This window comes from Syngnathus typhle, linkage group LG5, assembly GCF_033458585.1.
Source record: "Syngnathus typhle isolate RoL2023-S1 ecotype Sweden linkage group LG5, RoL_Styp_1.0, whole genome shotgun sequence".
NCBI lineage: Eukaryota > Metazoa > Chordata > Actinopteri > Syngnathiformes > Syngnathidae > Syngnathus > Syngnathus typhle.
The window spans coordinates 20,029,444-20,053,541 of NC_083742.1; the positions used below are offsets into that span (position 1 = coordinate 20,029,444).

The 24,098-nt window shown below is 43.2% G+C and overlaps 2 protein-coding genes across 3 annotated transcripts; one reads left to right on the plus strand and one right to left on the minus strand.

Annotated features, from left to right (window-relative positions):
* Window positions 1–327: 327 nt before the first annotated feature.
* lrrc8ab (leucine rich repeat containing 8 VRAC subunit Ab) lies at window positions 328–6,840 on the minus strand. Its single transcript, XM_061279461.1, has 4 exons — window positions 6,700–6,840; window positions 6,084–6,209; window positions 2,352–4,470; window positions 328–2,209 (listed from the first exon to the last, which is right to left on the minus strand). The coding sequence occupies exons 3-4, from the start codon at window positions 4,461–4,463 to the stop codon at window positions 1,934–1,936; spliced, it is 2,388 nt and encodes a 795-aa protein (XP_061135445.1). The 5' UTR covers window positions 4,464–4,470; window positions 6,084–6,209; window positions 6,700–6,840; the 3' UTR covers window positions 328–1,933.
* A 43-nt stretch (window positions 6,841–6,883) lies between these two features.
* Window positions 6,884–9,143, plus strand: hscb (HscB mitochondrial iron-sulfur cluster cochaperone). 2 transcript variants are annotated; one of them, XM_061279475.1, is made up of 7 exons: window positions 6,884–6,999; window positions 7,082–7,337; window positions 7,650–7,746; window positions 7,830–7,919; window positions 7,992–8,136; window positions 8,723–8,770; window positions 8,963–9,143. In XM_061279475.1, the coding sequence occupies exons 2-7, from the start codon at window positions 7,222–7,224 to the stop codon at window positions 9,055–9,057; spliced, it is 591 nt and encodes a 196-aa protein (XP_061135459.1). In that variant the 5' UTR covers window positions 6,884–6,999; window positions 7,082–7,221; the 3' UTR covers window positions 9,058–9,143. The 2 variants fall into 2 exon arrangements, with proteins under 2 accessions (XP_061135459.1, XP_061135458.1); XM_061279474.1 differs by having other exon boundaries at window positions 6,939–7,337.
* The last annotated feature ends 14,955 nt before the right edge of the window (window positions 9,144–24,098 follow it).

Sequence of the window (24,098 nt, forward strand, 5' to 3'; positions counted from 1 at the left end):
TATAAAATACAGTCACAAATAATGTTAAAGTGAATTGAAAAATGTTGAAACATAGTATTCGGGTAATTCATGTAAACTGAATGGTTCTGCTTTTACTGCATTTTCCTTTTAAGCCCAATTTACACTGGGGTTTTTATGTTGGGAGTAAAAAAAGCCAAACAAGTGGCTTTAATCAATCTTAACCCTGCTCTTAGGTTTAATTATGATACTTTAAGTCTCATGTCAAATACAATATGAAAGATGTTGGCGTTGAATGTGGACCAGCATCACTTTGTCACCCCCCACGTTGTTAATAATGAAGGTATCAATTGAATATATCAGTCACTAGACGAGTCACATTTTTTTTATTTGGAAAAGATTTGTATTTGATTCATTTCTTCATTTCACACATCCATGATTCTCTCTCATCTGCAAAACAATCTACACATTTATTTGCAAAGTAATAAGACTTACGCTATCATTTGTAATCATAGAAAAAGGAGCATCGCCTATATCACAATGGTTCTCATTTATTAGTGACTTCTTTCCTGTTAGCTACGACAGATTAATGATCAAAGCATTCCAAAACGTTTACAATACAATACACGTAAATGTTCTGTTTCAGCCGTGATTATTTGGAGCCAAGTAGTCTTCCACATTAGCTTTAACAGGTGGTCAAGTGTACAAAGTATTAGACACGCAATCAAAACAAAACACACCACGGTCCATAGAAACAGGAGTGAACAGGGGTTAAGGCAAGTGGCCTGCACACACAGCCGTTCGAAAAGTCACTGTCAGATGATCGATGGTGTGGTTTTTATTTGACTAGATTTGGCCCCACTTTATCAAAGTAATTGTGCGTATCAGGCGATCAGATATTCATGAAAGTGACAGAACTCCTCATTGGGGTGCGCAAGGTTGTAAGCTTTTTGTGTTACTTTTTTTCAACATTATTTAGCTATATACACAAAAAAAACTCACTACACTCCAAGATTGAGATCAGGGGTGGGGCTCAGGGGCCATTTCAGTTGCACTCGTGTAAAAAGCAAATGCCGATTAATAATTGAGCAGTCGAGGCATTTCCTTTCCGTTGCTCTGAGGTTTGTTTATAGGGCTGCATGGTGGGCTGGCTCAAATACTTGGATACTTCTCCTTCCCCACCCAACATGGAGATCAAGCAAGCACATAACACTCGTTCAGAGGACTCTCTGACGTGCTCAAACGCATTTTCTCACAAATGAATACATTTGAAGCATACCTTCCACTCACATTTTTTAAAGTCTATGCCAACAGGACTGGGATTTGGTACGACATATTATGGACAAAAAACAAACAAACATAGGAAATCCAGGTGACACATTTTTCCAACTTAAATGATTGTCAACTTGACAGTGTAATTGTACTTGGTACGGTTGTAAATATATGCAACATATATAATGAGCTTAACCTGCAGAGACTTTGCTCTGTCTCGTCAAGTCCTTCAAAGGAACCGACTTCCAACACTAACTCGGCTGATTTCGATACTATGATGTAATACAAAAGAAAGACCGTGCTCGGCTTCTCGTTGGCTCGCTGACACGACGTGTCCGAGAATATGGGACGAACGTCTTGTTTAATGCTTGTGAAATGCTCAGTATTGTTGGCCTACCATTTTGCATACTTACCTCCAATTGGCCAACGTTGAGATGCACAAAATGTAAACAAACATCACCATGGCACTGCTTCTCCAATTTCCTTTTGGGATCAATAAAGTAAGTCTTCTCTTATTATTGCTAAATAGCCCGACAAGTGGGTCAAAGTGTGTGACCAAATAGAAGTTGGGAAGGTCAAGAATCGTGCCAATCTAGTGAACACATTCCCTTTTTTTTTTTTTTTACTGGCCCTACATGACGCCATCCCGTCTCGGCCGCTTCGGTGACCGGCTCGGCGAGCATCTGTGAACCCATGGCTACGTTCATATCGGCTCTTTGTCCGTCCGCCACAAGTGTTCTTTGACTTCCGTGGGCAGGGTGTTGAAGAGGTCCTCCTCCACAACCAGACCAGTACGCTTTAACTGCCGGCACTCGGCCAGCTCCACGGGCAGACACTCCAGGCGGTTGCCTCTCAGCTCCAGTTGCGTCAGTCCCGTCAGCTCGCCGAAACGTGACGGCAGAGACTGCAGGCAGTTGTTACCCAGGTTCAAAGTGCGCAGTTTCTTGCACTGGAACAGCTCATTGGGCAGGCTCTCGATCTGCGGGTCAAAGTGGACGAACGGGAGAAGCATTATTATTTTTTTTCCCGAAACGAGTGGTTATTTTTAGAGCCTATGCAATTAAAATGAAAAGATTGAATAGAACCGTGTCGTGGAAACAGACGGTGGCGGGCGTACTCACTCGATTGGCGGTCACGGCAAGGTACTGAAGGTTCTGCAGGGAGCCGATGTCAGCCGGGATGTTGGTTAAGTTGTTGTGGCTCAGGTCCAGAAAGCGCAGCTTGCGACAATAAAACAACTGGCCGGGAATCTTCTCAATCTTATTTCGGTTCAGGTAGAGTTTCTCTAAATTGATGAGCGTGCCAATCTGGATGGGGATGTAGGCAATCTGATTGTACCAGAGTTTAAGGCAGACCAGCCTGTGCAAGTGCTGGAAACTGATGATCTCCTCGATGGTCTTCAGGTTGTTGTCCTTCAAATCGATCTCCTGCAAATTGTGCAAGCTGAAGATGGAGTGCGGTATGCGCTCCAGATCGCAGCGGATCAGCTCCAGTTCCGTCAGGTTGACCATTTTCTTCAGGCTGTTGAGCACCATCAGCTTGGTGCCTTCGTTGTTGACCGACAGCTTCTGGAGGTGCATGCCCACGTCGGTCACCACCTGAGGCAGCTTGGTGAGATTGCTCTTCAAGCGAAGAACCTTGAGCCTTTTCAGCTCCCTCAGCCCATCGATGACGATGTAGCGGTTGTTCTCAGCGCTGAGGTTGCCGGTGAGGTGAAGCTCACTGAGATTCTTCAAACTGTAAATCCATAGAGGAATCTCCTTGATGTCGGTGAATTTGATGTGCAGGGACTTCAAATTCTCCCGCAGAAAAGCCAAGGCCGGCGCTTCAATTTTGGCCGGGGTGTGGTAAAGCCACATCTCTCGCAGGTTGACGAGCTGCGCGATTATCGGCGGGATGGTCACGTCCGGTATGAGCTCCAGTTTGAGAACCTCCAGCTCCATCAGGTCAAACACCGTGTCTGGAATGCCGCTGAGCATGAAAAGGTGCAGCTCCAGCTTCTCTTGGGAGTTCTTGGTTATCCTCTGCCTGAGCTTGTCGAGTGTCCACTCGTTGTTGAGGTTGAGCTGCCTCAGTTTGTTTTCGCTCACTTCGGAGAGGAAGACGGCAAAGCGCTTGGAGTAGAGCGGGTCGTACTGATCGATCATGTGCAACATGAAGGCAAAGTCGTTCTTCACGTCGGGGATGTCGCTGTAGCTGCTCTCTTCTCGAATCGACTCGAAGGAATACTTCTTGAGGGAGCGCCGCAACATCCAGCACAGCGTGTACATGCAGATGAAGCCGTACACCACCACCAAGCTAATGTAGAAACAGGCCAAGATCTTAAAGAGCGTCGCCAAGGGATGAGCGCAACGATAGACGTTGTAGCCGGTCAGACTTTCTATGTCCACGTTACAGTCCACCCTGAACTTGATATCGTTCACATAATACCCTGTGTAGCAGATGATCAAAATGAATTTGATCACCTTGATAATAGTCTGACGGATGTACAACCTATACACGATGTCCCCTTCTTCCACGTGGATTCGGAACTTCTTGACTTTTTCAAAGAGAGCCTTGGCCTGTTCGCCTTCTTTCTTATCCAGAACCCCCGTGTCCGTTCGATCGACGATGCCCTGCTCGAGCCGCGTCTTGGTTCGCTGGAGCATAGGGACGCTGGCCTCCACGTCTTCGCTGACGACCGACTCCTTGTGCTCCATGGAGCCGTTCATTTTCATTGGTTTCGGATCACTCTCTTCCACCACCGTCTCCGAAAGAGCTCTGGTGGTCCACGGCGAGTCGAAGCACTTGAGTAAGATGGACACAAAGTGCTCGAGTTTGGAGCTGGTGCGGGGGAACTTGAACCAAAAGTTGCTGCAGGCTAAGAAAATAAGGGTATGGAGCAAGACCAGGTAGGGGAAATATTTGGCAAACCAGTGCAATCGAGTCTCGTAGCACACGGCATCGACATAGTTGTACTGGTGGCGGTCCAAATCATATTGGATCCCTTTGGGCTCCAACGACAAAGGCGCGATGAATGAGGAATTCAAGTTATTCTTGCAGGTCTTATCCACCACCCACTTGCAGGGCAAGCAGATCATCTTGTCCTGGGTGACCTGCAGAGTCCCACCGAACACCGAGATCATGAGCATAACGATGGAAATGTAGTCCGTGAACACGTCCCACCATGGTTTCAGGATGCGGTAGGCTGGCTGGGTGTCCACAAAGTACCGCAGTTCAGTGATGGGGATCATGGTTTATCTGTGAGAAAAAGCACGGATTTGAAGGAGAAGATGCTCGGCCTGAGGCGCAGTCAGTAAGGCCAGCTATTGATTTTCTTCTGTAAATATCGACGAGTTGTTTACACTTGCTACTTGGAACTTCCGTATCGAAGTTCTCTGAAATGAACCATGCCTATGTGATACACTTATTTGTAGTCCACAGTTCATTTTTCGGCAAAACTCGGATCAAATTTGCGGCGCAAAATAGGATTGAGAATCAGTGCTCCAAGAGTGAGCTTCTGGCTTTTCCTGACAAAGACAGACTTTAGTATAATGGATATGCTGTTTTTTCTTTGAACAGGTCCAATTAATCTCGGAAATGGGGTGCCATACTGCATGTGGGCTTTGGAGCCAAAACTCATCAGTCATTGAAATATGAAGTACAATTTTCGGTCTTGCCATCATTTACATTTGCATAAATCAAAAGAAAATGATCCCATTTCAACAGTTGGAGTTGCTGGCACATGTCCAAAAAGAACAAAACTGCATCACTCGCAGAGATTGAATTAATAAGGGGAAAAAAAAAAAAAAAAAAACTCACTTTTGTGACCGAAATGGGCTCTAAATGTTACACCAAAAGAAATGGTTATCGTAAGTGGTGTCACGTGAGACGTCAGCATCAATTGCTAATATTTGCTGCTAACTAGCCAACTGCTGATATAAGAAAAACCACTCGTATTAAATTCGCAGTGGCTAATCTTTAACATGCAATGTGACTTTTCGTACAAGCTTGCCCTTTGTCATTCAAGTTAAGGGTTAAGCACCCAAGCGTGTCTTATTGCTTTCACACAGTGGAAAGCAGTTCTTACGCACTTAGGAAATATTTCACGAGGATGACTGTTTGACTCTGGAGCACGTTCATCCGATTTCAAGTTTCTTTTTTTTATCAATCGTACACAGATTCAACTCTCCATAAAAAGTCATGCACGACCGCACGCAGATGACGCACTATATTATTTAATCATTCTAAAAATACAATTACGAACGAGCATTAGAAGGAGAAGATATATTCTACTCACACATCTGTATAGAGCAATAAGTCCGCCCGTTTGCAGTGAACAACACTCGGCATCAGGTTTTTCGCCGATGTTGTCCATCAGTGCTTCCAATCGGCCCCTCGGGCTTGGCGTGTGTGCGGCACGCCCAGCGCGGGACTCCTCTAAAGATGATGTTCCGTTTTGGCATGTTTAACCCAAACAACGCGACGGCCAGAGGAGCCACCTCTCTCGCTAGCTCTCTATTCTTAGCCATTTCCGTTAATAATACCCAGCCAGAGTATTGTCTGCGGGGGCCTTGAGAAGCACCTCCCTCGACCTTCAGTCGGACAGATCCTGTTTAGAAAGTGCTGTCTCCAAGCAGTTGCCTCTCCGGGACACTCTACTGTCACCTTTTCCCTCACCTCCCCAACACACCTTCACTAAGACAATAAGAGGCAGACATCACAGGCGTCTACTTTGTTCGCAAACGATAAAGTCGGGGACACCAAGTCTGCATCAGGGGCCAAAATGCAAATTTATACTGGCTCAACTTCAGAGCTCTTTTTTTTCTTCCCCTACCCGCATCACATGGCTGTTTCACTATTGCGTAACTTACCAGTTTCACTGTGTTATCTGGGCTCCAGTGCCTGCTGCTGTTGGTGCTGGACAAGCCGTTTTCTGTGAGTCCATGAGCGTTCATGGACCATCGCCACTATCAGTGCCATGAGCTTATGTGTGAAACCTATATGACAAAAAAAAGGAAATACAATAAACTGTGGGGGAATTGTGAGATCTGTCAATGATGGCATGTGGTAAAAAATGTTGAGAAAGTCAAATTCGACATAGTTTGAGTTGGAGCATATGATTAACCTTAATGACAAATCATAAAACCATGACAAACGGGCTTTGTGGGGAAAAAAATGGCTTACTAAACCACAAGTCGTTGATTCAAGAATAAGACGTGTGGATTTACAAAACAGGCAATCATTTTCAGTTGGTTTTCCCCCCCATTGAACACGTGAATGTAGATCGGACTACTTGACACGAACATCTTCAGCGCAATAGCATTATGGGTGCAGTTAGCCAGCAAGCTAACTAGCTACATGTTTACCACCCGGCTCTTTGTGTCATCTGGGCTTGAACTTCATTTGGGGGGGGGGGAAACGCCTCGGATAATATGTCAGCGGGGGAACTAAGAAGTTGTGGGAAAACAGTTTGAAACGTTCACTTACTGTGTTTGAAGACGTGTGTTTAAATCCAGAACCACTGGAAAGGGCGCGTATTTGCCTTTTCTTGGCTAGGGCAGCTAAAGCTAATAGCCGTAGCCGCTGTTTTTCCGAGCACAATCCAGACGCTTCAGTCGTCGTCTGTCACCGCCGACCGATAGGTGGCAGTGTTATGATATTATGTCAACGTAAAAGAAGACGCTGTTTCCGGAGATGCTTATGTATTTGTTTTCGTTGTGTCAAAAGTGCTTCCATTAAGGTGATTTTAAAACTTCCCCAATGGTGTCATTGAACATTTTACGAACGGTAGGCTCATTCCGGACGCTGCCACTCACAGGCCGGCTCGTGACCAATCAACCGGCCGCTTTCAATGCTGTTACATGTCCAGCACGCTGTTTGGTTGTGGGCTTGGCGAAGGACTCATGGACAAGCAAGAAGACCCTCAGAGGCACAAGGAGTGACAACGAGTTGAATCGCTACTTCTGGGGCGTCACGACAGTCAGGAGTTACAGCACATCCAATGTCCAAATGAACTGCTGGAAGTGTAAAGAACCTTTGAAGGAACTCCCTACATTCTTCTGCTCGTCCTGCAAAGTAGTCCAACCTCCTCATGAGGGAGTATCCTTCTTCAGCATCATGGACTGGTGAGCATCTTGAAACCTTCATGTCATATATAAGCAACTTTAGATTCAAGCATGGATGATGCACTTACTCAATACAAGGCACGATTGACGGTAAGATTTCCTTCCACCAGCCTCTTTTCTTGTCATAGGGAATACAATATGAAATTGATACCACTCTTTATATATATATATATATATATATATATATATATATATATATATATATATATATATATATATATATATATATATATATATATATTCATTTAATGTCATGAATTTATGGAAATCATGACATGATCATGTGCATGTGCATGCCCCCCTCCCCCACAGTGAAGACACATTTGCACTGGACACGCACAAACTGCAGAAAAGATACTTGCTGCTCCAACGCTCCCTTCATCCAGACAACTTCAGCCAGAAATCTGCGGTAAGCAGGGCTTTTGTAAGCGGGTAACGGTCCAGGAGCATGGTCTACGAGTGCTCGGTTGATGTTCTTTTGTTCTTTTGCAGGAAGAGCAAGAGTATTCCGAACACCAGTCAGCGCTCGTCAATAAGGCCTACAAGACTCTGCAGAAGCCTCTGAGTCGCGGCCTCTATTTGGTAAGTTCAAAGTCCCCTCGTCTAACGTCTGCCTTGCAAGACGCGCCGTGTCCTCGATGTTTTGCGTTCCAGCTGGAGCTGAAGGGAATGCGCATCGACGACGGCACAGATTCAGGGGTAGATGCCGAGTTCCTGTTTGAGCTGATGGAGATCAATGAAGCCCTCGAACGGGCCCAGACGCCAGAGGAAGCCGATGAGATCAGTCGAGACACAAAATGTAAACTAATAACGTCATGTCTCTCACACGGATGTAGTCTGAACTGGTTCCACATTGGGATAGCAATATCACATATCACCACTAGATGGCAGACATACTAAAGTTGCACTTAACACTGGGTCTTAAACTACTACCCTATAGTACAAGATGTGTAGACCTAATTGTTTTACAGATTTGAAATTATGTGCAGGACAAACATAGTTACTTTGATAACTAACATTTTGTGTAAGTTTATTTCGGTGGGAAAAAAAGTCGCTCCCACCAGTATTTCAGTCGACCACCCCTGATCTAGCAATCTATGCCAGCCACTTATGCAGAACAATCAAATATTCTTCCACTCGATGGAAACGTGGTTGAATTTGTCTCGGGATAATCTGACTGTCGAAATTTGAGTTACTCGATTCACGACAAATTGCACTCCCCTTTGAAGCTCTTGAAGTTTGTATATTCTTTGACAAAATTCACTTGGTCCTACTCTGTGCATTGACAGACACAGACTGATGCAATGTTCGGTTCCCAATGAAAGAACCGATCCTTTGTACGTAACGTGCAGTCGCTGAACTTGTCGCATCCTCCTCGCTTGCAGGGAAACTGAAAGGCTTGACAGCGGAGATAGACGGCGCCCTGCGTGCAGGTGAGACATCAAGAAGTCCCTTTGAAACGTCTTCTACATCCCTCCCACGCATTGCCTGCTCGTTATGTAATCTGCCGAAGCTTTACGTCGCCGAATGAGTCATCGGTTGAATCTCTTTTGTTGTGTGTGTGTGTGCGTGTGCGTGTGCGCGCGCTCTTGTCTCGTCTTTATTTTCTTATTTTTCCCTGGCAGGAGAGCTCCAAACTGCCAAGGCACTGCTTGCCCAAATGAAATACTTCTCAACTATTGAAGAGAAAGTTAAGGAAAAACTTTCCGGATACATGTGATTTCACTTTGAAAACGTTTTGCACCATGATGACTTTGCATTGCTGTACATGTGATGTTCATAAATATTAAAGAACCTTCAACTGAAGCGTTTTTCAATTTCACTTGACTTTTTTTTTTAATAGAATTACTGTTTTGACTTTATCGCTCCTCTAGGTTTGTATTCAATAAAGCCTTTGCTTGATTGTTGCCTTCATTAGGGAGAGCGAAACCCCCAGACACTCCTTTTGCGCTTATTAGAGTTGACCTGAAAATCAAAGTACCGTTTTTTTCCATGTATAATGCACCCCCATGTATAATAGGCACCCTAAAAATGGCATGTTGATGCTGGAAAAAAGCCTGTACCCATGTATAATATAATAATGTAGGGTACATTGTGACAGCAAACGAGCAGGTGATCGAGCAAGCGTCTGATACCAGAGCACTGTGTTCGTATGGAGCGTGTTTGAAGTGAACAGCAGAGAAGAAAGCGCATCTGTAATGGCGGCCTCCGTATCATATCCGGATTAAAAAAAAAAAAAAACAATTTTTTTTTTTTTCTTACCCATGTATAATGCGCACCCCAGATTTTTGGACAATAAATTTGTTAAATTTTGCGCATTATACATGGAAAAAAACGGTATTAATACAAACATTACTCCAAGATAACAAAAAATCATTTTTGATTTAATTGAAAGAAAGAGCCTAGATTACAAATGAAAAATGACACCTTTTGAATTATCCTCACACATGAAGCGTGTTCACCTACTATGGTAAACAAAATCAGTCATTAAAACTTATTTTATTCCAACACACATCTTGTTTTATGAAAACGTTAATTCACTACAATCGAATTTAAGTTCCTAAAGCATTTCATTTCACAATTGACTTGTCCCTAACCTCTTATTAAATATGAACGGCATTTAGTTGCACTGTATCTTATTGTCCTCCCACTTGGAGTCTTATCAACAGCAGGAGAGTTAGTTTCTCAGGTTTCCTGTAGGTGGCGACATAACACCTGTGCGGCGGCATCTCTGCTTCCATGCTGTGCAGACTTGCTCTGAGACAAGCTCTTGAATAATTCATAGCGGCCACGTGTTTGGCATTAACGCACCGATAATCAGAAAGTGCCACCGAATGACGATTACCACGTGAGCCAACGATCTGTGTGATCTGTGTGATTTTCACCTAATAAATTGTGCATCCTAATGAAACGGGATCCGCTTTTTGCAGCCCAACCCGTAATTACTTTTTGCAAATTGGGGCTCCGATTGCATCAAAGTGGCTGATCTTTTGGCGGCCAAATTCGATCAAGCACCTGGAACCGTGATATCAGGTAGACTTTTTGGCACAGAATACAACATTTTCACATGCATTTGTCGTTGGATTCAGGTTTGTTTATATGCAGTATATCCTGGCTGGCTGGCTGGCTGGCTGGCTGGCTGGCTGTTTTGGTCTGCAACAACAATTTCATGCATCCAATTTTTTTGCCAGCCAAGCAACATGCCCACATTAAAGGACAATGAATTTAATAGAGACATCCACCAAGGAGTCATTATTATTCATGCGGTAATCAAAAGTCATCCCCGGCGTCTTTTAAATTAATGAGGAAAATATGATTGACCAACACTGAGGCCGCTGCCATCTCTCCAAACTCGTTTTGGAATTGAGTTTGAAAGACGCCTAACTGAACTGGGGGACTGACTCTATAGACAGCATGGAAATTTGACTTGGCAAAAAAAAACACAACTTGGATACATGTGATTAGCATGCAGCTCCACGGCTCAGCATGACTTCTTTTTCTCTCCTACCTTTGGTTTGTTTATCTACAGTCAAAGGCTTGGGCGCCCTGAAATATTCTTGTTAAAATATATCGATTTGTATATTATAGTGGAACCTCAATTTAACGGACCCATTGGAGTGGAAAGAATTGCCTGTACCTTTTTTTTCTGTGGCCTAAAAAACCAAAAACAATGGTGTGCTGAAAATGCTTGGTATAAATAAAGACCAAAAAAGTCCAACTTCCACTGAATACCGAATCAGGACATGCATAGTGGAGTGAGGAAATCAACTTATTTGTGTGAAATGGGGCAAAGCGTTTTGATCATCGCGTGACAACAACGTTCCCATTCTTTGCGGTGCTTCCATTGGCCTCCGGTGCTTTTGCTAATGGCGCGTGCCCTGGCAGTAGTGTGATCATTACGGACTTAACATATTGAGACTAATGTGTTCTTTTGTCAAACAGGCTATTCCCGTAATAACATTAAGCCTGCCGTTGTACTACTCACAAACAGCAGCGATGCTTCTGACAGCAACTGATAGTTAATCCGCTTTATATGGGCCTGTGCTTAGAATTCCATCTGGACCTTGGGCAGTGGCTACACATTAGGTCATTAAGACCCACGGACACACACATGCACACCACCTGCACGCTGCGTGCGCCTAGTCGGGCCGTCCTAATCCACGGATTTATCGGGTTTCCCTCCCTGTCGTAAGCCACGTTTTTATGTTCCTCTCATCCCTGAGAAGCCGAGCGAGTCTTTGCCTCAGCGCTGAAAGCCGCAGCTCGACCGCGATGAATGTTGCAACTTCTTTTGGGGCTTTTGATACAGTTTGATATTGGATCTGCTTCATGCGCTGTCAAATACCAAAATGTTAAAGGCTTTGCAAAAGTGTCTCCTCACACACGCACACACACACGGCAATCCACTTTAGGAGTGCACTGAATGAGAAAATACATGTTGATGTACTTCTTATGATGCTTTGGGCATTTTTTTTTTTTTTTTAAAGAGGAAGTCCATATATATATATATATATATATATATTACTGAACTTATATATATAAAATAAAATAAAAATTCCCCTCTCACCCTCCGCGGGTGGTTTTTCCACTCCAAGCTCGGGTCCTCTACCAGAGGCCTGGGAGCTTGAGGGTTCTGCGCAGTATTTTGGCTGTTCCTAGCACTGCACTCTTCTGGACTGAGATGTCTGATGTTGTTCCTGGAATCTGCTGTAGCCACTCCTCCAGTTTGGGGGTCACTGCCCCAAGTGCCCCAATGACCACGGGCACCACCGAGGCCTTCACTTTCCAGGCCTTCTCAAGCTCTTCTTTGAGGCCCTGGTATTTCTCTAGCTTCTCAAGTTCTTTTTTCCTGATGTTGCCATCGCTCGGTATTGCTACATCCACTACAACGGCCTTCTTCTGCTGTTTGTCTACCACCACAATGTCCGGTTGGTTCGCCATCACCATCTTGTCAGTCTGGATCTGGAAGTCCCACAGGATCTTGGCTCGCCCGTTCTCTGCCACCTTAGGGGGTGCTTCCCACTTTGACCTTGGGGCTTCCAGTCCATACTCTGCACAGATGTTCCTGTACACTATGCCAGCCACTTGGTTATGACGTTCCATGTATGCTTTTCCTGCTAGCATCTTACACCCTGCTGTTATGTGCTGGACTGTCTCAGGGGCCTCTTTGCACAGCCTACACCTTGGGTCTTGTCTGGTGTGGTAGATCTTGGCCTCTATTGCTCTGGTGTTCAGAGCCTGTTCCTGTGAGAGAGATATATATATATATATATATATATATATATATATATATATATATATATATATATATATATATATATATATATATATATATATATATATATATATATATATATATATATATATATATATATATATATATATATATATATATATATATATATATATATATATATATATATATATATATATATATATATATATATATATATATATATATACATACACACACTACAAGGTTCAAAGGTTTGGGGTCACCCAAACAATTTTGTGACCCCAAACTTTTGAACGGCAGTATATATATATATATATATATATATATATATATATATATATATATATATATATATATATATACATATAATTTCTGAACTTTTCATACAAAGCTCTAATGAGGCTCTCATGGGTTGAAATGACATTTTTATATTATATATAAAAAACGGGGCGAACGTGTCCAAGTGGCACATTTTGAGGCCTCGTATGTGTGCAAAGCAAGGCGAGAAAGTGAGTGGCTGCGTCGGTGACTAATCCAACTGTTTGCCAGCCAGCCAGCCAGCGCTGAAAAGCAGCCATTATCATATTTATTACTCGGAGCTTCTTTTCTTTGAATTTTTGGTGTGCTTTGTTGAGTATTTAGGTCATATTTAGCATGAGAGAAATAGCCCTGTGAAACACGCAGGGCTTTTTGTCGCAGATATTTACCATTCAAAAGTTGCCTTTAAGGATTGGCTACCTCGTGAAATGAGGGATTTGTTCGAAATGACTTTAACGTGGCATTTGGCATCAACAAACCAATTTAGTTTCAGTGTTTTAACACGGTCATTTATTAAAGCAAATCACCTTCTATTACAGCAAGCAGCCAAAACATTATGACCGCATGCACAATCTAATCCCATTTTAAGAGCTTCATCATCAAATCTGTTTTCTCCACGATAATGCTCCGCCTTTATTGACACCGCTAGCGAGGTATTAGTTTCAATCTTTTTATTAGTGTGCATTACGCGCTCCTCTCATCAAGCTAAATGTATTAGAAACACCTCTTAGTATGACATCGCCAAATTGATGTCATTCGTAACGTACCGATTGGCTTGTTCGCTGAGCCAAATGACCACACAAGAACGGCATCAATTATTCAATTAGCATACATGGAACATCGGAAGATAAGCCGCGCTTTTGTTAGGTTACTGAAAACGATGAAAAAGCGGAATGGATGCAACCTTTTCAGGCCGGGGTATAAACGGGGGGAAAAAAAAATGGTAGCCTCCGTTTCTATTTGCTATTATGCAGCGAATCATAACAGGCTAGCAGCCGAGACATACGGCCCACGCTGGGTGTCGGTGTACGTAAAGCATTATTTGTGTGATGTCGCCCAGAAGAAGAAGAAACCTTGAAAAAACGTTTTGCCTTCGTGCTGTTTTTACTTTGCGTTTTTTTTGGACCGGTGCCGCCGTATAATGACTACATTGGTCTTGGCTTATTCTCGAAACGTCAGTCTGGACGATTGCAGCATCGCCCGCATTGCCCACGTCAACAGTTCCCCTAATAACACAAAAGGGGAAAATAGAAATAGATCTCTTAAGACCATCGGTTCCATTGGCCCTTGAAAATGCTGACTCAGCTTTGCTGTAGACACGCTACGTGGTTGGCATTTTTTTTATTCTTAAATTAGAATTGTTCACCGCCCTTTCTTTTTAAACCTTGCAGGTCAAAAAACGTCTTGCATCTCAAAGTTGATCCCATGTTTGTGGAAATATGGTCGACAAGCATGATATTTGTACCATGAATACATTTTCCAAGCAGTGCATGTGTTCCTAATGCTCTCGACCCTATGAATGTTTTGAAACGCGATTTATATCGGATTTCTTAAAATATCATTTTATGCATGACTGCTAGCTTTGGGATGATCCTGCATGGAGAGCTACTCCAAGCCTCATTGTCAATAATCCCCAGGTTGTGAATATTAAATGTGAAGCAGACAGACAGACAGACAGGACGGAAGGTTGCGTAGTGGTGCCGCTAAAAACCAGCTGGAAAAGTAACATGATTTTTCTTCAGCCTTTATTACCATAGAAGAATGAGAGCGTGTATATTACCTTCACTTGGCTTACCTGTGATTTTTACTTGACTGCATTTTTTGTCTTGCAGCGCTTTCCGCTAATGAGTCTGCCTCGCAAACAAAAGCAGCAAGCGCCCGCCTTGCTCACGCTTGCCCATAACCACTCTCATCATTACTCGGTACATCCCAACCCAAGTTCAGCAACAATCTAACCTATTTTTTTTTCATCATTATTCTTTCTTTATTATGCTTGCTCCTGCCGCAACTGTTTCCATGACAACGCAGGGCCAGGCTCCTGCTGCAACTTTCAAAGCAAGAAACACAGAAGCCAGATAATGGATTTGATTGATCTGCCTTCTCTCCCAGGTAGTGATATCAGGCGTGAACCTTGGCTCTTAAGATGACAATGTGACACAAAGTAGATCGCTGCACGTTTTCAGCGAATGGTGGAATGATTCGGAGGAAACAAACAAGTTGTTTGCAATTTGGCATGTGACTTTTTTGGCTGTATTTTTAGTCCGTATAAAACAAGTATTGTTTTATTAGTTTTAGTTTAGTCAGTCCAGGTGTGTGATATAGAGACCAGCAGAACAATTCAATTCTCTTTTTTTAGATTAGGCTGCTGCAGTTTTTTTTCCCCCCTCTCCGGAGTTCAAGGTGATGAGAATACACTTGATAAATATATTTTAGAATATCAAACAGAATGCTAGAGGGGCTTGAGTCGACTGGAGCTACACAGATGTCTGACGGGGCTTTACCGCCTTCTCGCTTGAAAGTACAACCTGTGTTCTCCACTGTTGAAGCCTGATGAGCTATGTGTTGGAGGAGGGAAACATAAAACATGCTGGATGGTGGTGGCCCTTGAGGACCTGTGGCGAGTTTGTACTTCTGTCTCCAACCGGTACGGTTTTCTGATTAGAAAATGATGCTATGGCCTTATGATGGCTTCTGCAATTGGCTAGCAAGCTTCCTTTTTAGCCCAAATCAGCTTGCATAGGCTCCAGCTCACTTAGACTAATGAAGACAAACGTTACACAAACTTGATGGATGATCCAACTATAATGGAAGTTATTCAAATATTCAAGAGTCGTATACATGTAAATCAGTGGTCCGAGGAAGGGATGCAGACCCGCCTCTCGCTTATGAAAGGATAGATGCATTATTGCCTCCAGCAGTTATTGGCTGTGAGCCTTTTATGAAACCTGGGTCAGAATCAACTAAACCTTGGCCCAAGCGCTCCTTCGCTATCCTTATTGCAGTCGACAGGACGGTGACCGAGTAATTCAATCCTGTCATCGGATCAAATTGGGGCCCTTGAGAAAGTACGGCGCCACTGACCCATGGGCTCGCTCGCCAAGATCCTGTCAGCCCGGGCCACCTCGCCGCCGGCTCATCTCAGCAATGAAATGCTTCCGTAATCCAAATTCCTGGACATGAGCAACGCACGGTGATACGTGCCACGACGACGATGATGATGATGATACTCCGTCCTCTCGGAATTAATCACTCTTGTGCCTGCTGTTTGGCATCGGCCAGAAGACGTTTGTCTTTGAGCCCGTGTCAGTAATTTGGCAATGACAGTTGCTCTCATTAATTCAGAGCTCGCGTGTCTGCCAGGAGAGCGACATAGTTCGGATGCGTTGACAGATTGATGGCGCCACTATCCCGTAATTCCGTGGCCTTCAAACTTCACAACGATTAGGCGTGCGTGGGGAAAGTCAATACAGATAAATGGCACTTTCCAAAATGTGACGGGATTTATAAATCATTGTTTGGACACTCGCGCCCAAGCCCGATACAAAAAGCTCGTACGAGAAGTTGTATGCTAGCTATTAGCGGTTGACATGCTAGCGTCGTCGCATTGGCTTCAGTCAAGCCGCACTTGCTGTATGTATATCAAACTAACAAAATTCTTCTCAGCAAATATTCACAAATCATTTCTTCTGTTTTAAGGAAAATAAAGCTGCTTTGATTCTTTTTTATTTGACAGCTCTGCAAACTTTCAAAGCGCTAAATAATAATGATGTATTTTTTTTCTTCCTCACACAGTACCATCTACTCGAGTGACAAGGAACATTGGAATCCAATTATGGGCGTGGTAGTGTCATTTCAATACAAAGAAACGTCAAGATGAAAAATGACCTCGGCCACCTCGTTCAATTGGTCTTGTGAGTTGGACGTGCTTCTTTATCAGATCCGGCCCCTTCGGAGAAAATGGTAAGTAAACACCACTCTCACAGCTTGCCCAAAATGTTCAATCATGCTTTTATTTACTGACTGATGTGCTCAACTGCAAATGATACAGCTTTTACTATGAGCATTAGAATGACTGCTTCTCCATTGTAACTTTGTTTACTGCTGTACTTGGTCCGGTCGGTAGTCAAAGGCAAACCACAGGATGAAGGGAAACAATACGAAGCACTACACAATCGGAATTTGAACAAATTGTCGAGATCAAGCGCTTGTGGTCTTTGCAAAAAAAAAAAAACTAAACGGAGAGGAGCATCAGCTTCTCTGGTTTGAAAATGGAGTTGTGTTTTGCCTCTATTAGAGATGCGGTGTTGGCATCTGGCTTGTTTTTTCTGCTGTTTTTTACACAGCCGCTCATGGGAAATATTTTTTCTCAAGCAGATGGTCTCATCGGCTTATCAGTTTCCCCACTTTGATTTCCCTGCCTTGCTTGATCTGCCTTCCTACATCAGGAAAACTCTTGTTTCTTTTTTTTTACCTGCTCATTTTCCAGCCTGTTTGGATCCAAATCACCCGGCGGACACGTTCCGCCAATAACGAGAAGTTAGCCTCGTGTGTTTTCGCCGCACGACATCGAACGAGTACTTCCCAGTTGATGTGGGAGGATGAAACATTTTTGTATTAAGCCTGCCGTGTGTGGGGTCGTTATATCCTACTTTAGTTTTCATTCAATTTAGGGTTTCTGACTATAACCATGGAAACCTCGCTGCACCATGAACCCCCCCAATGATAATACCTTATGAAAGGGAGACATCGTTATTTTATATCATAGAATTGTCATAATGGGATTAGTCCTGCCATTACGGCCATTAGCCTTATCTGCACTGCTTCAAGCCTTCTACTTGCTGTACTTTTTCAAACACTTGCTGTCCCTTAGTGTCCCCACTTCACCAGTGAAGTTTCTATCAAAGTACTGAAAGACTTTGAGGATTTCCAGCGGCCACATTGCTCCGTGTCCAACTCTGTGGTTTGTGGGAGATTGTTGCTCACTTAGATTCCACTCACTATTTCTGTGTCCCGCTGGGTGGGAAGCTTAAAGATGCGGCCTGCATCGTTAAAATCCATGGAAAAAATTGCCTTGAACTACTCGAGTGTGACTGCTTGCACATTTTCAAAAATGTAGATAGAGAGTAAGTTTGTCCAGGTGTGAAAACCTACTGGAGCTGCAACGTTGGTTTGGCTAGCTTGATGTCAGCTAAGCAAATAGGGTGAAGCCTTGGGGCAACTTGATTTAAATAGAAAATGTCCAGCACAGGATACAAGGAAAGTGAGATCAACCAAAATTCTTAACTGAGCCTTGCATTTCGGCCGCTATATCCACGGTTGGAACAACTAGCTTAAAATGAACATGCGCTAGGTTAGCCGTTGGATCCATGCTAATTCTAGACGCCATTTTGATCTGAGTGTTTTATATTCAACAAGTATAACAGGGCATATGGCTTGGCGTACACAAATTAGAAAAATACATTTGTTACACTTTATTCACAAAAATATTTACATTTTCAGTTCTTGTGGGATTGATCTTTTAAAATTTTGTTTTAAGGAAACCGGCCGTCTGCGCTTTATTAAAATACCAATGATTGAATGTTTGTATTTGTTTGATCCCTTCTGGCTTGTATGTGGCTGGAAAGCACATTAATGTTAAAGTTTACAATGAGTCTGGGCTCTTGATTTTATTATGCGATTACATATGTCCACTTAAGGCACGTACGTGCGATTGCATTTACTCTATACTTCAATTACTTCGATAATTAAGTGCACTTGCTGCACGGGGGTACCCAAACAGTCGCGTTGATCCAACTTATGGCCGCCCTGCCTTTTTTTTACAAGGCCCATTTGGTTGTTATTAAGAGTGTATACAAAAAGGTTTGGTACACAATTCACCGGCATGATTAAATTTGAACGCTCTCGTACAAACAATCTCAGGAGCTCCGTATCGCAAGAAAACTCCTGTAACCAGCTGCTTATTTCCAGCTGTGCTAGCTTGCGCGTGCAGCTTTAGATCTTTGTATATTCCCCCTACTACTCTTTCAAATGTATCACATGGAACTGACAACACCACTGAGAAGTTTTCCTCACGAAGCATTTCAACCAGTGAACCCTGTTGTTGATTTTTCTCGATTTCTAAAATGCTTATGATTTGATGTACGCCTCTCACTGGTCACTCTTCCTCCGTGTTGACCCGGGATGTGATATCTGTCCGACTCATCTGCCAGCGAGTGACATTGCTTCCTTTTTTCGGGAAGAGGGGAGGCCTCATTGTGTTTGCCATGCGTCGGCCCTGCCAGCGCGTTTGCAATATCTTTAGTTGGTGTGCCGGTGAATCACACGAGTGGGCTATTAGGAAATTGATGTTTTGGTGATCCCGCGAGGCGGCGAGCGAGTGGGTTGAAAGCCGAGGCTTTTGCTCTTGCGCGGCTGGCTCTTGGCCGCTGAGTGTCGGGCACCTGTGATGCACCGAGAAGGATCCTTGCTTTAGTTTTGTCGTGTTTCCGCGTGACTTGGGGGGGGGCTTGGAAGACCTTCATTCAAAATGAATGAGACAACAGGAGCTGTTTCAAGGTTGTTGATGCTTCTCTTTACTTCTCTGACAAGGATTCAATTCGACCTAGCTTGTTTGGCCACTGCTGTTAGACAGTCACCCTGTTAAGAGCGCCGAGAAAACACTTAGACCTTGCGAGGAAGCGTGTGTTGTTTACAAAACGACTTAGCTTTTAAGGAGTTTCTTTTTGGATGGCCTTTAGTCAAAGGAGCTTGGAGCACCACTCTGATCTTTTACATTTAAGTGCTTTGAAAGGGCTTTTTTAGCTTGTGTGTTTTTTTTTGTAATTCAACGAAACATCCCTTCATGCCTGACTTTAACACTATTTAATGCGTCTCGCCTGGCGGTGACGACAAGCTGCAGACATTTCTCGCAATCGGAGAGACGCGGAGGCCGGCGAGATGGTCCGAGTCGCCAAGCGAGATTCTCCCGCAGCTAGACAAAAGGTAAACAAAAAGGTCCGTAAAAAAAAAAGTCTTGAGACTGACCACAAGTCTTTCCCAAATCCTCTCAAAGTCTTTTGACATGCAGAAAGCTCGGAACACCAAGTCATTTCAGGTGACACAAAATATGCATCGCTTGAAAGTCCAATTTTCGGCCCCTAATCGGAACGAGGGATTGCACGTAGGCGATGATAAAGAGCCGAGAGCTTCCAGTGCAAGCGGGAATCGATATTTATATATTTATACAGAAGCGCGAGGCGATCCTCATGCGGTAATTAAATTGCGGTGTCATATTTCCTTTTATTACTGGCTCAAGCCCCCCCACCCCTGCTTTCATTGCTTTCTTGCCAGAAAGCCAAGTCTAACATTTCTTTCAGTATTCATGAGCTTATTGTCAAGAACTTGGGCAGAATTACAGTGTAATTCAGCAGCGTGTGTGAGATACAGATAGTGCGTCTCGGAGGCGCTGCAGCCCTTTAACACTCCCGCCGAGTGGAAGGGAGGAGGGAACAAATCAATCCAATTTGAAGAATGATCGGAGAAATGTGACGAGATCCTGTCGCCGCTCACCGGTTTGGGTTATGGCGAATGATAATTCTGTGACATCATTTAGATTAGACACGTTCAAGCACTGCAGTAAAAAAAGAAAAAAGCCTTCTTTACGTACAAAGGGCAACTTACATGTTGAACAATAGCTGGGCTGGGTTAATTACATTACCTTTGAAAGCGTGTAAATCCCACTGCCCTCTGTAAATATTCACTATGGCAAATGAAGGCTGGTAATGGAACAACAAAACACATCTGTTCTCCGTATAGTCAATTAAAAGTTTCCCTTCTGTATATATCAGAGCGGCTTCTCCTTTATCCGTTTTTAATCTTCGCCGCAATAAAAATAATGGATGTGGAGTTAGAGGAGAGCGTCCAAAGCAAAGCGTCTTTTTTTTTTTCTTCTTCTTCCCTTGGCTAGCTAGCGCATTAAATCCCCAGTCAGGGTAAGATGAGCCTGACCCTGGAGCAAAGCCACAGTCCCCAAATGGCAGACGAGGGGATGGAACGGCTCTGGAACGTCGCCACCGCGAGGCGAGGGCACCGAGCTCCGCCAATGGCATGCGAACCAACAGCAGCCAGCGGGAATGACAACATTAACGACGAGAACGGTGAAAAGAACAACAGCCGGCCGGCCTCTGTGCGTTGGCTTCCGCTGCCAGAACTGAACGGGAAATAAACAAGTGGCTTTGTGGAACTTTCCCTTTGCCGTGTCGCTCCACGCAGGGCAGGCAGCAGAAAGGTGCCAATATGGAGAAATGCGGGATGTGGAGTAAATATTTGGGATGAAAAAGTTCATTCAAGATTTCGAAAATGTGTGGAGAAAAAAATATAGAACAATTTATATGTTCCACTAGTTCAAGGCAAAAACAGATTTCAGTGTTTCCCTCCAACGGGCAAAATCTATGATACCTCAAAGCCGAAGACATTTTTGTTTTTGTGGCATCTCTTGTTACCTTTTAAAAAAAGTCTTTTCAAAGAATTTAATTTAAAGTCTAAGTACTGTAAATGTATTTAATCTTCAAACAGGCAAATATTTTCGCAAGCGAACGCTCAACAACAGCCATTCCGTTTAACCAGTAGAGCACATTGGGCATAATAACATCAGTGTTATGTTAAATGTTTGTTTGTTTTTTTCCTCCCAAACAATTAAAGCGAGACAATAAATGCAGCGTGGGGACACGAGCAGAGGCGTTTGTTGTCCTTTCGAATTGCAGGATGGCAAAAAAAAAAAGAAAAGAAGCAAATCCGTTTAACATCACTAACGCAAAGGGTAATGGTGGATCTTGTTTTGCCATGATGCAGGCACAAATGTATTGGGACACCTGATTCCATTATCAGCTTTTTTGTGTTTGTTTCTGCCGACCATCCCTAGATGGCACTGGAGACCCGGTGGAGTATTTCTCCAACGTGCTCGTGTGTGTGCGTGCCCCGCAAATTCAATTATTCATCATTTCCCGTCCAAATATGCTTAAGCGTTGCAACGTCGTCTTCCTCGTTCTGCCGGCTTTTGTTTATTATTTACCGTGCGGCGACTCACAATGTTTGGGTGGATTAGAAGGCCGGGTTGCAATCATGTCACTGCGTAGGTGGCGTAATTATATGCTGATGCAAAAACAGAGATGTATGTATTGGCGCTGTGTAGCATACATTATATCTCTGCGGGGTGGGCAGATGGTATTATTTTGCCTCTGACTGACATGAATCTTTACGTTTGTTTTCTCTCCTTTTGTGGAATATATACAGGATATTTTATTTTGAATTATTCATTGTAAGACACTGACATATTGAAGCTTTTATTCACCGTCTACCCAAAGTAAATACATGTATTGATCAGCTGGTTGCAGATTCAAGAAAAAATCATAAATGGGGCATTGTGAGGGAGGGCCTGGTGTTCCACTGAAGAATGAAGAAAAAGCTACATTCAAGCGATGGAAGCCTCTTTATGTTATTATATTGTCAAAGATAATCCCACTTTCTGTTTTATTACAATCCCGCATTTTAAGGTTAGAATTGTATGTGAGGTGTATTGTGAAAAGTGCATAAAGGAAAAACGTAAACAGAAAAAGGGATGCTAATTAAAACAACAACAACAACGACAACGGCTGTTGACGCAAATTCAATTTGTCCTAGCAGTGACCCCGCTAAATTTATTCTGTAGCGTCTTGCATCTTACTTAGATAATGGTCAAAGGGAAGCGCTAATAAGAGTCTCGGAGCGACCTCATTACTGTCATAGTCATGCTAAATAGCATTCAAGCTAGCAACTTGGTGTTTTTGCTAAGCTTTCAGATTTCACCTTTGCAAATCATCATAGTGAGTATCGTAAGTGCAATAAGCACACGCCGTAATCATCCTCCTCCCCTACGTTTCATGTTTTTTCTTTTCCTTTTCCACCTCATCCCCCGTCGTTCGGCTCTAAGAGGCTTTTGTGCTTGCTTTTGGTCTTCTCTTTTTTTTTTCTGGATTTATTCTCGTTTTTTTCAAGTCTTACAGAAGACTCTAATTGAGCGATTGAGAAGAAAATCTTAAATAATAACCGTGACTGTTTGAATTTTGAGCCGCCGGGGATTTTGAGGAGAATTTTAAATATAAAACGAACGACTTCTGACTAAAAGTCACAACAAAGAAGGTGCTCTTGTGGGAACTCTGGGTACTGAAGTAACGTATATAATCATCTTTATATAATTCAAGGAGTAGTTTGACACACTTCTGCTGCGTTGGCCAGACTCGAAAGAGTCGAGAGGGATTCTTTTTGTTAGATCTTGCTTTTTGACACACAGATGCAGATTTCTAGCCTTATTTTTAGAGACTCCACAACAAAGTGGATGAGCAAAACGTTTTATTCTCAGCAAAGACAAAACCTCATCAAGGGAAGTCAAGAATGATCTCGAGAAGGTTGGCGTGCCCTCGTCAAAGACCGCAATCATGGGGCACCTTTGCGAATTCAGAACATTTAGTTCAGAAAGATTAGGCTTTGTCAGAAATTATCTTCAGACAGAAGGTCAGGTCAACTTGTATAAGACAAAATGTGGAGAAAAAGATTCCATATTCAATATTCTAATTTATTGAGATGCCCCTCTCCAGTGGGTTTAAAAAGTCTACACACCCCTGTTCAAATGACAAGTTTTTGTTAGATTTCTTTTGTTTGATTTTTGGTGGGGTGGACAGAAAAAAAGATTTCAACTTTCCCCCCCCGCCCCCAATGTTTACTTTTTTTCTCATTTTTCTTTGGAAAATGTCGAGGTCGGGATGACTACAGGCCACATATAACAAAGGTAGATTCAAAGTCACATTTCAAATCCCAATTTATTTCCTTCAATGAACCGAACAGGACGTTTCGAGCCAAGATTCAAAGGTCCAAACTTTAAGGCGCTGTGTTTCCAACGATGAAATCAATCAATCAATACATAATGGCAACACCAATTTCTCCAAAATGTTTTAGCAGTGGCAGCTCTGACTACTGCTTGGAGCTCCTGGAATGACAGCAAGCTTAAGAAAAACAGAAGACAAGTTAAAGCTGAGAGTTGAGCAAAAGGTTGCCCGGCTGAGTCATCGTCTCCAAGGAAGCACTGCAACCATGAAGATTAAACTCAAGATGTGACGGAATAAGCTGCCGGCGAGCTTTCTCTGGGCAGGAGCGTTTACTTTGCGCTTTAAGAATCACTCTCCAAAATCTCAAGT